The sequence below is a fragment of the Rhea americana genome, unplaced genomic scaffold (genome assembly GCF_003343005.1).
Source record: "Rhea americana isolate MKP2758 unplaced genomic scaffold, rheAme1 scaffold_91, whole genome shotgun sequence".
Lineage (NCBI taxonomy): Eukaryota > Metazoa > Chordata > Aves > Rheiformes > Rheidae > Rhea > Rhea americana.
In genome coordinates, this window is record NW_028187100.1 from 1,781,381 (window position 1) to 1,795,389 (window position 14,009).

Sequence of the window (14,009 nt, forward strand, 5' to 3'; positions counted from 1 at the left end):
ACAAYTATCTTTTAATTTCCTTGTCAAGATCAAAGCATCTCACAAGATACTCAAACATAACTTTTTTGAATGGGGGAAACTCAGCAGAGGGTTTACTTGCAATTTACTGCTTATTACATAATAAAATACGTATTATCCTTAAAAAACAAACTTCAAAGCTAGCACTGGGAATATACCTCTGCAGTTAAGAAGCCAAAGCTGTTTAGTAAAGTAGTTTATTTTTTCAACTGCACTGAAGGGTGTAGAATAGCTTTAACAGAAAAAGGTGCCATGTCCATGCACAATTGGCATCTGCTCAAGTTTCAAAGGCCATTCCATGTTAATGTGTAATGTCATTGGCAATACAAATATGGCACTGCATGATCAAGTAGAAGAAAAAGATTATGGACAGGATGATTTTTTGAATAATGAAAGATAATAAACTAAAAGTAATACATTTGGAAAATTACAATTGAGGAAATTGAATAGTATGCCTTATAAACCTCTTTACTGAAGTTAGAGTGTGTCATTAATAAAATGCAAAAAAATTTTAAAAAGAAATTTCGTAAATGCATTGCTTTTGGATGAGTCTTAGGAAGCATTATTTTGACATTGTTAATTGCTGTCTTTTTCTTTTTTGATAAATGGATTATGCAAAATTAATTCCCTCACTATGTAGATTTAATCCACAACACAGGACCACTCTGTCAGAATTGTAAAGTATTTTGAGGTTTCTAATGAATAGATACAAAAAAGCCATACTCAATTAATTTATTAGTTTGAAATTCAAAATTATAAATCAGACACTCTCTTTATCTACTTTATCTACAGCTTCCTGCATTTGACCAAATCCTACTGTAAAAATGCCCGGAGAAAATCATTATAGGATATTTTTGAAGACAGAGTTTTATCATAATATTCCAAGATGTTAAATAACTCTTCTTCAGTTAAGTTAATGCAGTACTCACGAAGAACCTGCAAAAGACAGAAACAATAAAATATATTCCAATGCTTTGGACTAGTAAAAAGGAAAAAAAAATCAATTTATCTCACTAAAATTTCTTTACAAAATAGCTTGGTGATTCTGCTCTACTCAGTCTTAGGTTTCTTGGAATATTTGAAAATCAAACCCTCCCTATTCTCTCTTAGTTTTCCAATGCTAATATTGACTTGGTATACCAAGAGGTAAAATAATCTTCCTTTCTACCCTCCTTGAATGACCTGAATTCTCTGCATCCAGAGAAACAGAGGGAATAATCCAGTCCCTCAAACTGTGCAAACCTGTATGTATGCAATAATGCTCATGAGGCCCTCTGGGCTTTTAGTTCTCCAGAGACAAATGCTYGGCCTACAAGCACTCTTTCTGAACTCTCCCCTGAGAACTCAACTTGACCAGGGAGCATCTGGTTCAGCAGATGTTAAAAGCCAAGTTACATATCTGCATCTTTCAAAAAGTCCACCCAGTGCAATTTGCAGCCACCAATTCTCCGACATGAAAGGTAATGTGTTAATTTCTGAAGATTAAGTCTGGTTTTATAGGCACTTGGGAACTTAAGTCCTGAAAGCTACCATCAACCATTGACTATGTGTCCTTGAGTGCTGTGCCATTTTGTCATTGGTTTTCTAGCAAACTCAGATTAGTTTCCCCTTTTCCCTCTTAACTCAGCATCTGAAACTGCCTTAGGGACCCCTTGCGGATAATACAGTCATGATGCTGTTGTTACTGAAGGTAGGAGAGCACTGCTATTTCAGTACATTAAGTTACCTAGGAGATAAAGGAATCCATATCCTCTACAAATCATTTGCTATCTTATCAAACAGCAAAAAAAATCTTTGTAGTATTCTGGAATCAGGGAGTGCGTCTTGATCTAGATCCATGTGGAGGTTATTTGGTTGACCGGGTTTTCTGTGTGCGTGTTTTGCTTAAATTGTTGTAGGATGCTTGATTTCAAAGCCATTGACATTGCTTTAACTGGAAATAGTAATCATCATATGTCCTAGATAAACATGGCAATTTAAAAGAAAATGCAGTGGGCCTGATCTTCACTCCTCCTCTGGTCTGATGAGGCAGTACCTAAGCACTCAGAAAGCTGCAATGATAGACATAGAACCTCAGGCATAAATATATATGACATAACTACCTTGATACATCTTGCTGCTCAGCCTTCATAAAGGGGCAGGCAGGTATAAAGAGTTCGGCTATGTAGTAGGGCCAGAGCAAATCTTGTTCCCACTAAACATAAACAAGTAAAGAATTACAAAAAGAAATTCTGTGACAGGTACAATCTCACAGGTCTTAGACTGGTTCTAAACTATGCCAGGCAACAAGCTGGCTTCCCTCACTCCAGAGGCAGGGGAGCTTCCAATTACACCTTTTAATTCTGCATACTGCAGTTCAGCATTTGCTTACTGGGACTGAGCATCCTGTCCACTGGTTGGTCATTCTCTAAAGCAGCAGTGATACCAAGTGGTGTCCTAATGGAGACAGCATCACATGGGTTTAGGGCCCCATATGATTTTTTTTTTTTTTTTTTTTTTTTTGCAACGGAATTGCAAAGATTTAAAATCTACAACAGATTGAGATTATTATTTCTAGTTAAAGCAATGTCAAAGACTTCGAAATCAATAAAGCTGAGGCTAAACAAAAATCAAACTCCTTATGGAACTAGATGAAGAAGCAATTTCCAATTCAAGGATTACAGGTGCATTTTTGCTGTTTGAGGAGATGCGAATGTTAAAATACTTGCAGAAGATATTGTCCTACCTAATACAATAATATGATACACACTGAAAAGCAGAAAGAGAAACCAGAGACAGAGACTCTCAAATGACGAGTACTTGAGTTTGCTCTACATTTAGAAGGGAACACACTAATTCACAGGGGTCACACTGGGTCACGGGATCCTGAAGCTGTAGCAGTGACTGAAAGGAGACCTGCCAAGGGATTCATTCTATGCAGTCAACACTTTAYTTCCAGCTGCGTATTTAAACTCTGTATAGGGAGAGATTTTCTCATTTGTATCTAAGCTGCTATTGTAGGACCCTACCAAGACCACAGTGCTCAAGGAGGTGTATACATATGTGGAGACAGATTACCATGAGTAATGCTCAGAGCTAAAATCGCAGGCAAAAGCCAGGATGACTTTATACACTCAGGTTCAGTACCATTTTTCAGAAAACTTTCAGTTAGGAAGCTTAGATTAGACTACTGTAATTGTCTGACTGTTAATTSCTAAATGCAACTTACTTGTCTAAAATCTGGAATACTTAACAATCCAGTTTGACTTTCATCGTAAGATTTAAAAGTTCGCCTCATTGGCCTCCAGCAGTGCAGGATCTGGGGCTGAATTCTCAACATTGCACTGAAGAATGATGTGGTTTGTGGTCCAGGACTCAGCTGACAAAGTTGGATGAGAAACACTAGCATTTACTAATATCATGAACACAACCATGCATGACTATAATGCAGAATGAAAAGATGTTAGAATGAAATACTGAATAAACCTGTGTTAGGCTGCTTGAATACTTGTTTACAAATTATTGCAAGATACTGTTTACATGAGATTTTTTAACCTGTAACATTTTAATATTCTTGGGAAGTGTAGACGATATACTTAATCACTTTCAAAGTCCTAAATTTTTATTATTTGAATCTGATTCTGAGGTCAGTGTTATTTCTAAGATCTCAGTGTTTGCACATGTATTATACCTGTCCTTGTTTCAACGCCCTCTTTCAGTCACTCTCAGTTCTCTGTGGTGTTCATTTTTCAGAGTGAAATTCTTGCTAAGAAGTGACTGAATGCATAAGCCAACTGTTGGAGCAGTAGAGTACTTAAGAAAAATAAAACACCACTCCAYGTTCTTCCTAGCACATAGAATACCTTGTGACCAATTTTTTAATATTTGTACAGTTCAACAGCTGGAACAAGAGTTAATTTTTATTGGGAAATGTTGTCTCTTTTGTATTAGCCTCACTAAACTTGTTACRTTGTTGAACCTTGAACACATGAAGTGTGAAACTATTCATTATGGCAAAATTCAATCCACTTGTACAAACCCATAATATTTGAGTTATGATTAAGTGACTTGGGAAAAGTCAGCAAGCCTGAATTCACTGGCAGTGTCTAGATCTCCTGTACCGCCCTCCTTCTACAGCTTCATCTCATTCTCCCTCCACACTCTCCTGGTATTATTATAGTAATTGGGTTAAGTCAATAGCACCCCATTTGTGCCAGTTGCACATGCCACTAGCACCTTTACAAATGTCTCAGTGTGAAGGAAATGTACGGTYGATTTTACTCATCTGCTACCTGGACATAGATGCCATGCTGCACCTATATGTTTTGTGAGAGGCCTAGGCACAAGCTGCAGTGTCTTTCTCTGCTCTTGGTGTGTTCCTCCTTCAGAATACGTAGCTGAGGAAGGAGTGGATACAAGAATAATACAGTCTGCCACCCAGAATACTGAGTACCCCTGTGGTCTGAAGGGAGAGAAAGAGCATTTTACAGTGACTTTTAGAATTCAGGTTGTTTTCACAGCTCAGTGCCAGGGTGCCTCCATGAAGCCCTAGACCACTGATTCTCTCAGGCTTTTGGGAAAGAGAAGTAGTTGTGGCTGCCACAAGAAAAAGGGTTTATTTGTTTTTATTATTCCTTTTGATGTATATCTGTATACTTATTAGGTGGAATGGGTTGAGCAATCTACGAGGAAATTTCACTTTGAATATTACATTATATAAAGATGCTCAGAACTTGGACTGAACTCCTCATTATGTTTTCTGAATAGAATAAATAAAAATGATTTGAGACAACAGCATAGGGGCTTAAAAATTACTGTGTTATCCACTCCAGAATACTGGGATGGAATTTTACAGCATCACATTTGTGTATAAAGGAAACCTTATGTAAGATAATGAAATTCTTTGATGCAAAACTTAATAGTTTTACCTTACTCTCTCTACTGGCAGTGAATACTTGATATTTCCTAATGATACTCTCTTCCTACCTTGGTAGCAATCTGTTCCACAGTTCCACAGATGAAAACACTTCAGTAATGTAATTTCTCCATAAAATGCTGCTACTAACCATATCTAAGCTAATTAGGCACAGTCAGAAACAGGCTAAAAATGTAGCAAGCTTGCTGAATGAGCAGATTTGGAATCTGGCAGTGTTCCTACTTCATAACTTGACTGGGATGCAGTTACCAATGTCTCATTTTCCRGGCCAGTAGACCCAGATTTCTGTGTTTCTTCTGATCTTTTCTGCCCTAGACTGGTACCATGGTCAAGGGGGAACAGGCCATGTGTAGCTGTCTTGCTGGGATTCCCTTGTCTTTTCATTGCAGCTTGTGGAGAGGGTATGTATGACRGGGAGAGCTGTAAGGGCATAATGTGTGCTGACTAATCATAGCTATTAGATTCTTTTTAGAGACCATTAACAACACTGCAAGTGCAAGTTTCCTCTGAATTCTTCCTACAGTGCTCATGTGGAGTGGAGGCATAGCACACTGACAGTATCTCCAGCTGGGGCTGTCCCAAGAGACATCTGCAATTTTTATTTCTAGATGATTTTATTAAGCTCAAAGAGTCTTCAACTTCAGCTCCCATGTTTTCTATTTCTAAACACTATGCAGGTTTTAGCAAATTTATCATATAACCTGGATATGCAGAGCATGATCCCAAGGAGTTAAATCCTCTAACTGAAGGAGATACCAAATGAGTATTAGGCAACTAATATCACAGAATTAAACAGGAAAATGTTGGAAAGTCCCTGCATAAATTGACTATAGATTCAGGCCATGAAATATTCTGTCACTGCAGCAAAAATTGGAAAAAATATATAATTTTAATTTTTAAAAGCTTTATACATACTGGTATTTGCGGCTTCTGTATAATCATCCTTTGTAGCAAGGAGGTTTCCCGGGGCTTTAAAAACAAGATGCAGCTCTGAAGGAAGTCACAGTACGCAAATTTTCCATCGTTCTTGAAATCATATTTTTTTGTAATTTGTTTAACTTCCTCTTCACTTAAATTCAACTTGAACTTCTCTGCTACATCTGAAATAACACAGAAATGCAAAAAATGTATTCATTTTGTCACTCTTAAAAATAGCYCAAAATTGTATTCCATGGACAACTTTTAGTGGAGCTATGTTGGCAGGCAGTGACTGCTGCATAAACATGTTATGCATGTCTTGCGCTGTGAAGAGCTACATGTATATGCGTATGCTTATAGGCATGGCAATTCACACTGAACAAGGTTTTAGCTGACTGATAACATGTTATTTTAAATGCACCAGTACTTCTTGATATTAACTGTGATAAAAGTTCTGACACGCTAACAACGTGTTCCCTCACCTAGGATTTTACATTTGATTATTCAGGYGCATACAGTCTTATTACATGTGCAAATGTCCTATATGAAGGCACAGAAGRTCATCCCTCTAGAAGAGAACATAACAGAACAGCTGCATAGCTCAGACGTTACAAGGGTAAAATCCATGGTCTTTCAAAATTAGCAGGCCCTCAGCCACCAAGACTAGTGCAACCAGGATTTCACCATAAGCACATACAAAGCACGAGGAAAAAGTCTGGTAAATATTTTTATTTACATTTCCCCAGTCCCACAAAGGACTAGTGTTTTAGGGAGGTGATCAGCCATCCTGTATATATGTCATGAGTACCAACAGGCAAGGYGGTACTCTCCTTTCCCAAGGAATAGCTAATTCCGAGTAAGAATGTTTTGCACCCAAGGCTACTTTAAGCTATTCTTGCTCTGCTATAGCAGGATGGAGCAGTCATGCAGTAGATGCCACTTGCCAGGGCCAGACGTTCCTATGGCYGGGACACCAGAGAGAAAATGAAACGCATCTTAGAATGAATAAAACGTTTTTCAGACGGTAACAAACCTAGGAAGTCTGACATTGGGATTTCTCCTTGCTTACTGACATCCTTCTCTTTGCACTCTTTCAGTATTCTTCTCCAGGAATGCTTGATGTTCTTTCTTATCTTATTTTCTATTGGTTCACAGTTAAGGATAAGTCCAGAACATGCTGCTGTTGTCTGAGGACGGCTGGATGCTGGTATCTAAAAGAAGGAGGTAATGGTAATTTTTCCTCCCAAGTTTTACTGGCTGTTTAGACAAAACATCAAATGACAAATTCAGTTTCTAGTCTTTCATATTGGAGTTTAATGTACCTTTTAAGCCATTTCTAAGTCTGGTTTGATTTGTGTCTGTGGAACTGCAGGTAAAAATGGTACAATAACTCCTGGTGTCAAAATGACACTATTCATTTAATAAGCCTTGACTACTTTTTCTTGATTTTACTTAATTTGTAATTTAGTTACAGTTTCTCCAAACTATTTCTTGTTAAATGACAGATACTGTGTTCCAAAAAGATAACCTATTTAATACTATCTCACAAAAGACAGATCAATGTAAAGTCACTGGATAATGAAATAATGGTGTTTTGATTTATTACTGGGAGAACCCAAAACTACTGTGGCTACACGCAGAGCTATAGCAAAAAATAACATGAGAGGACCCTGGCGTGTGGTGTTTTYCTGATTGCTTCCTAAGCAGTGCTATGGGGTGAGCTGGAAGCAAAGCCTCGTCTTACCACAGCATGATACACGTGCAAGTATTTACACTTCTAGATCCAACATATAATCCCATATTTAGTGARACTTCCTAGTGCCTTCTTGGGGATCTCCCTGGGGCAGACTTGCTGAGGCCTTACACACCTCTCCATGCAATGCTGCCAGGGCATTTATTCACTCAGAATCAGTTGATCCTTATCCAGTCAGGATCAAGTTCAGGCTGTCCAGAGGCTTTCCAACAGYCATGAGTTTTAGGAGACCTGAGTTATAGTGTCCAATTTAGCATCCACTGAGAGTAGTGAAGAGTTTTCCATTGCTTTCTGTAAAAACTGGATCAAAGCATGAAGGATGGGTGTAACTAATTGTCCGGACCTTTTAAGAAAGAACCTACAGGTAATGCGATAATTAATTACCAGTGGGCCAATGTTTAGACCAGCCCTCTGGACAAGCTGTTCGTATCTTTAATTTGTTCAATCTTTTATTTCTTTCTTAATAGCTAAACATCTCGTGTAGAAGGAGTAAGAAAAATCCAAGAACATTTGGAGCACTGAATAATTTTAAATGTTGTATTTTTCTGTTGCAAGTTTGGCTGTAGCCAAARAACGAGGAATACATACTGCAACCGCAAGAAGATTATTTCATTTTCATACCTATAACAATTTTCTCATCTTTCTGTGAATTCCACTACTTGTGGAAGATGACAGCATGGAAGTTCAGGCAACCCATGAGCTTCAATGACATGAATTATAGGTACAGATGCAGAGCTGAAACAAAACTACTGCCTTTCTTATCCACTTCTCCTGCCTCTCTCAGACCACTGGCCTTCATGGCAAGACTGCCAGTTAGACTATCAGTCACTGACAGCTGTAATTTGTCACCCACCAGAAGGCAGAGTAAGATGATGAGAATGTTTTTGGACAGGCCAGCAAACATCATTTGGAAAATGGCAACTGCCAGTCATGCCTAGCTTTAGCAGATGACCACAGATAAAGGGTTTATATTTGTTGCTTTTGCAGCCATTGAGCCTTTGAAACTTCACCTGTTTAATTTGTTCTCAAAAATTTGACTGCTTAAATAGTATTGCRAATTTTATTTGCAATAAGCAAGGTAACAAGGTATGTTACTGGTATAAACTAACATAAATTCTTTGACTTCAGCAGTTACACTAACTACCTGGCCCAATTTTTGCTGTTGTAACACAGTTTGCAAATTACTATGCTTGCTTATTAACAGATGTTTGTTACAGATGTTTGTTTGCCTGATCTCATGGGCAATTGATAGAAATGCCTTCACTGAGTTCCACGGAGATTATTTTCAGCCTACGCACAGAAATGAAATTCCAGAAAATTCCTAAAATGTCTGTCACTTACTCTTTTTTGCCCTTCCAGAGAAGATGATGTCTTGGGACGTTCACGCTGAGAAGATACCTGTGGCTCCAGCAAGGCACCAMTAACTGGCTTGGTAGAAGACGCAGAATTAGTTGCACTGGAAGTGCTTGATGGCATCGTTACAAGTTCTGAACTAAACTTCTTCAAAAAGTCCTGATACTTCAACCGGCCACCAGCACTGACATCCACTGTGTTCCAAAGATTTTCAAACTAATAAAGATGCAAAAGATGACTTTTGTAAATGATAGTTCAGAAACAAAAACTAGAATCCCCAACATATTGAAAAGAAAGGGAGAAGATGGCTTGGCATAGAAGGAATCCTAGGATCCACCTTATTAGAAAAAATTATGGCTTCTCTGCAGAAGCCTGCACAAGGCTAGGAAAGGAATGAAAATGTATTTCTGCAAGATGTTTTTTAATTGAGTTGGGCCCTTAGTAAGCTGTTTAAATGACTAAATCTTGTGATTAGATGCAGTGATTGAGTTGCAGTATAGAAGAGTAACATTTTAACATGATATGTAAATCAAATACATGGTGCACCGATATCCTAAGTACCATTGAGGCAAATTTCTCATGCTATCAGGTGCAACTAAGTTCTACTACCATCTCAATAGGCTGTTCAAGTTCCTCAGTTATTGTATTTGCATCACCAATTCATTTCACCCCAAGGGCAAAAATGAGTCATCACAAAAGAACATAGCAGAAAATCTTTACAGCCTTTAGAACCATTTAGTCACAATATATTGTCAGGAACCGTACCTCTATAGTACAGACAGCCTTTAGAAGACCCAGGGACAGATTTTTATATCCTTACTTCTGTTGCTTGAAGCACCTTTCAAGGTCAAGGTGGCACAACACAGTGCAAGTAATGTGCCTTCATGGTTACCTATAGAATTCTAAGGATGAGGTTGTGCTAATCTTCCACTGAATAGCACTTTATTCCATAAGTAGCTGCATTGAATTAAATGGGACTACTCATGATATAAGCTACTAATCAAAGCCAGGATTATTACAGTGTGCCCTTAAATGAGCTGCATTCATTTTGTGAGCATTTCAAGAGTCATCAGTATGCCTTTTTAGGGCCTTCATTATTGATTTTTAATATAAATCTAATTGGGAACTTCAGATTGCTTTTGATTTGATCTTTTTCGGCAGAGACTTAAACCCTAAAGGAAACTAGTCACCTCTTTGATGCATGTGCCAAGTTGCAGTCAAACTTCAAAGGGCAAAGGATACATTTTGAATTTCCTTTTAACTTTCCCCCATTGGCCTGGCTGCTACCACATTATGAATTATAAACAATTCTATTTTGCACTTGTGATTTTACTTCACAYTTCATATGAGGATCTCAAAGTGTATTGCAAACTTCAATTAAATAGAACAATACCCTGATGAGCTGGGTTAGCTATAGCTAGCAACTCTTTCAACACCCAATGAAATTTAGCCTTTTTGGGGATTCCAAATAGCAATGGTAGTTCAAGCAGAGAGGAAATAATTGCCTGTAATGGAAAGGGGATTTTGGTAGCCAGCATATTAATAAATACCTTGCTTGCAGTGTGTTTACCATCCTCAGCCTTTTCTGGAAAAGGTCACAGGATCATGGGTCTAACGTCAGGAAGAAATTCTTCATCCACAATTCTATACAGATTCCTGCTGAGCCTTGCTAATAGCAAACAGTAAGTGGCCATCATCCAGAAAAGGATAAAAGGAGACATCTTCTTTGAAGTCATCCAGACTATGACTATTAGTAACACTTTTGTAATGACTCTGAGCAGTGACAACAGCCTGAACAGCAGGGTTTTGGATTAGCAGTGGCAAATCCTGTATCCAGATTGGAAGGCTCTCATGGGGCATCTTCATATAGATCTACGTAGGCATATCTTTGAGAGGCCTGTCAAAATCAAAATATCTCTGGAGATACAGGGCTTGAGTCTCACTCAAACAGMGGCTGCTGCTTATGTAAGTGAAGCTCCTCAGGCCTGCTTCTAGTTGCTATTATGGATGACAGATTCTATCATGATTTTTTTTTCTTCACTTGTCTGAGGTTCTTTTAAGTATAAAATAGCTCCTACTTCCCTTCACTTCTTTCCGAGTGCAAAGCAGACACGATCTAGTCTGGAGGACTTTTTAGCTGGATAGACTAGCTTTACCACTTCCAAAAAAGAAAAAAGTAAGAGATTTTTCATAACTCAGTTTGGAGCCTGTGCCTTCTCCTAGGCCAGAGCTCAGCTGTGAGATCACCCTGGAATCTCTGACTCAGCATTTTGCAGGGATGAGGAAGAGCAACACTAAATTTTCACTTAGGTTTCATCTGGTGTTGATACTCTAAGCACAGATATGGCACTTACACTTGGTGTCTCACCAAAAGTATGACTATTAGGACTACAGAACAAAGGCCATTCATTCTTTCACGTTATTTTCAAGGGGAAAGTGGAAAATACTTTGATTTTCTTCAGTGCTTTAATCTGCAACTTCTCACATGCACAGCGCTGCCCGATATTAAGGCAGATTGTGCAATCCCTTTACTGTAATTACAAAAAGGCCCAACTCTTGTTTTCAATATATAGTCAAAGTTGCTAGGTGGTAAGTACAGGGCTAAGAAATCAGAGAATATATTTGCAATGAGTAAAGTACTGCAATAATTTTCTGTAGTGCAGACATGCATATGAGTTTGGGGGCTCTGTGACTTTCAGTTTGCTGCCAAATGACATTGATGCTGCCAAATGACTTTGATGCTGTTCTGAACATGAAGGCTGGAGTGCTGTTGAGCAAAATCTGAAATCTCATGGTCAAGGTTCCTTCTGTTTTATTATTCACCTAGTCTTTGGACTACAGTGGATCACACTGAAACAACATTAACAAAGATAAAAAATGGTTTCTTTCATTTTAAGCTTAGCAGAAACAGAATCCTATAAAAGATYGGACTCTCAGCTTCCCCCGAGATAAGCACTGTGCATATCAGATAGTTTGTACTGCCAGATTCATGTCATGACTTAATTCACTCAAGCTAAATTCAAGAGTACTGAAGCTCTGCAGAGGCTGATCCAGAGGAATCTTTAATGCAGACATGTCACTGAGAGGTGGGCAGGAAATGTCAAATAGTCACCCCTTTCTTTGTTTGAGGAAGGTAGGACAAAATAGCTACTAAGAAAAAGGGAATTGCATTAGATCCCCATGGAAGTACTTTTAATTCCATGCTGAGAATGCTTTTTTCCCCACAAACCCGAGAAGTGAACTAGCTTAAAACTGAAAWAAGAATTTTTTTAAAATAGCAAGTACCCAGATATGGAGCTTGTGACAGGGAGCTACTGTGCTTTAAATTCACACCTTAGCTATTAGCAATAGCATCACCATGACTTTGCTTCAGAAAGCCTGTGATTATTATAGTTCACAACCATACTCAGAGATAACGAAAAAAATAATCTCCTGCAAATATAGCAACAAATGTTCCTGGAATGATAGTCTTAAAACATTTTCATTTCATCCAGATTGTTAAACTATTTGCCTATACTCAACACTATGCAAACACATTCCTATAGCCACAGATAATTTACCCAGTTGTACACTTAACAAAAAAAAAAAGTTCTCTTACTTGTTCTTCAGTCAGCAGCAGAAAATGTTGGTTACATATATCCCAGAACTCCTCTTTTGATACTGTGTTGTCTTTTGATGAGTCAATATCTTTAAACTCTTTTGCAATGGTGTTAAAGCGAGCAGTCACTACTTCTTGTATCCGGGAGAGGATGCCTTTCTTTGACAGCTCCCAAGAAGATTTAGGTAGAGTGACTTTTTGCCCTTCTTTTGTCTAGACAAAACATACACACAGAATCACTAATGGATCCACCAAATAAATTATCAATCATGATATGGTGTTCAGCCAGTCGGATAGGGAAAAGTCCATGGAGAAGGTGGCCTCAGATCCTGCAGGCAGTAAAACCTCCTTCCAGGAATTCTGGCTTAGACCACAAAAGAGAAAAGGGGCCATATAAAAGTAGCTAAAGAGGAAAAAAAAGAGAACTCTATAAACAGGATCCAACTGGTGAGAGGCCAACAAAAGCATAGAATTCCAAGACTGATCTAAACTTTTACAGAGGTTTAAAAAATTGGGTGATCTTACAAAGAGGGCTATTCTATTAATGCAGAAAAATGGAATTGAGGGCTAACTAGCCCAAATATCCCAAATATATTTGTCTCATCTGAATAATCTTTAGCACACAGTGGAAATCTCATTGCTTTAAAARGGCCATCAGTCTTAAAATGAAGGAGAAGGCAATTATTTCCCCTTCATGTCTAAATTCCAGATGTATTTACTGTAGTATTTTTTTATCCGGTTATCCATAGTAGTTGAAGGTGGCAAATGTATGTATGTGTAAGGTGAAAGGAGAGAAGTGGTTGGTAAAACTGTGTTAATGCTAGGGCAAGATGCACACAGTCCTTTTTTCCAGTGTCTGGCTCTCAAATCTAACAGCAGAGTACTGCTTTTAAAATCTACCATTAAACCTCATACTATCTAAACTCCTTATTWTGCATTCTACAGGGTGAAAACCCACACTGTCAGTAAATCCAGTAGAAGTTCCTGTGGCAAGCAGAAACAAAAATTACAAAATATGGTTGCCTGGAATAAACCATTTGAAGAGTAAAACAGTACTTAGTTTTTGTATGGACATACTGAAAACACCAAAATCCCACTGTGCTTGCAAAAAGCTACATTTCATAAAAGTAAGCATCAATKAAGTCTATTCAACATTCACTTTCTACCTTTAGAAGTAGCAACAAATTTCACCTTTTAAAGTGGAATCAAGTTTTAGTTATAAAATTAGTCTCAATGGCACAATGTGGAATAATAATAAAAACAAAACGTATCAGAATTATGAAAAGAAACTACTTGTTTTCAGAAGTGAAAGCCAACTTTCCACCCAGTGCACTGTCTTAACTAAATATGCTGAATATCTTAAAAGCAAAGTTTTCATAAACAGAAGTGGCAGTCAGTTTTACTATTGCTGTGGTAACAGGTCCTTCTTAAAAAAAAAAAAAAAAAAAAAAAAT

The 14,009-nt window shown here is 37.9% G+C and overlaps 1 protein-coding gene across 1 annotated transcript in view; it reads right to left on the bottom strand.

The window, feature by feature from the left end:
* Nucleotides 1-831: 831 nt before the first annotated feature.
* Nucleotides 832-14,009, bottom strand: part of EFCAB6 (EF-hand calcium binding domain 6) — a 109,479-nt gene continuing 96,301 nt past the window's right edge. Inside the window, exons 25-30 of the mRNA XM_085324440.1 lie at nt 12,556-12,768; nt 8,946-9,173; nt 6,885-7,062; nt 5,849-6,033; nt 3,227-3,376; nt 832-954 (exon numbers count right to left, since the gene is read on the bottom strand). Of these exons, the coding sequence (XP_085180566.1) occupies nt 832-954; nt 3,227-3,376; nt 5,849-6,033; nt 6,885-7,062; nt 8,946-9,173; nt 12,556-12,768 (1,077 nt within the window). The remainder of the gene's footprint in view (nt 955-3,226; nt 3,377-5,848; nt 6,034-6,884; nt 7,063-8,945; nt 9,174-12,555; nt 12,769-14,009) is intronic.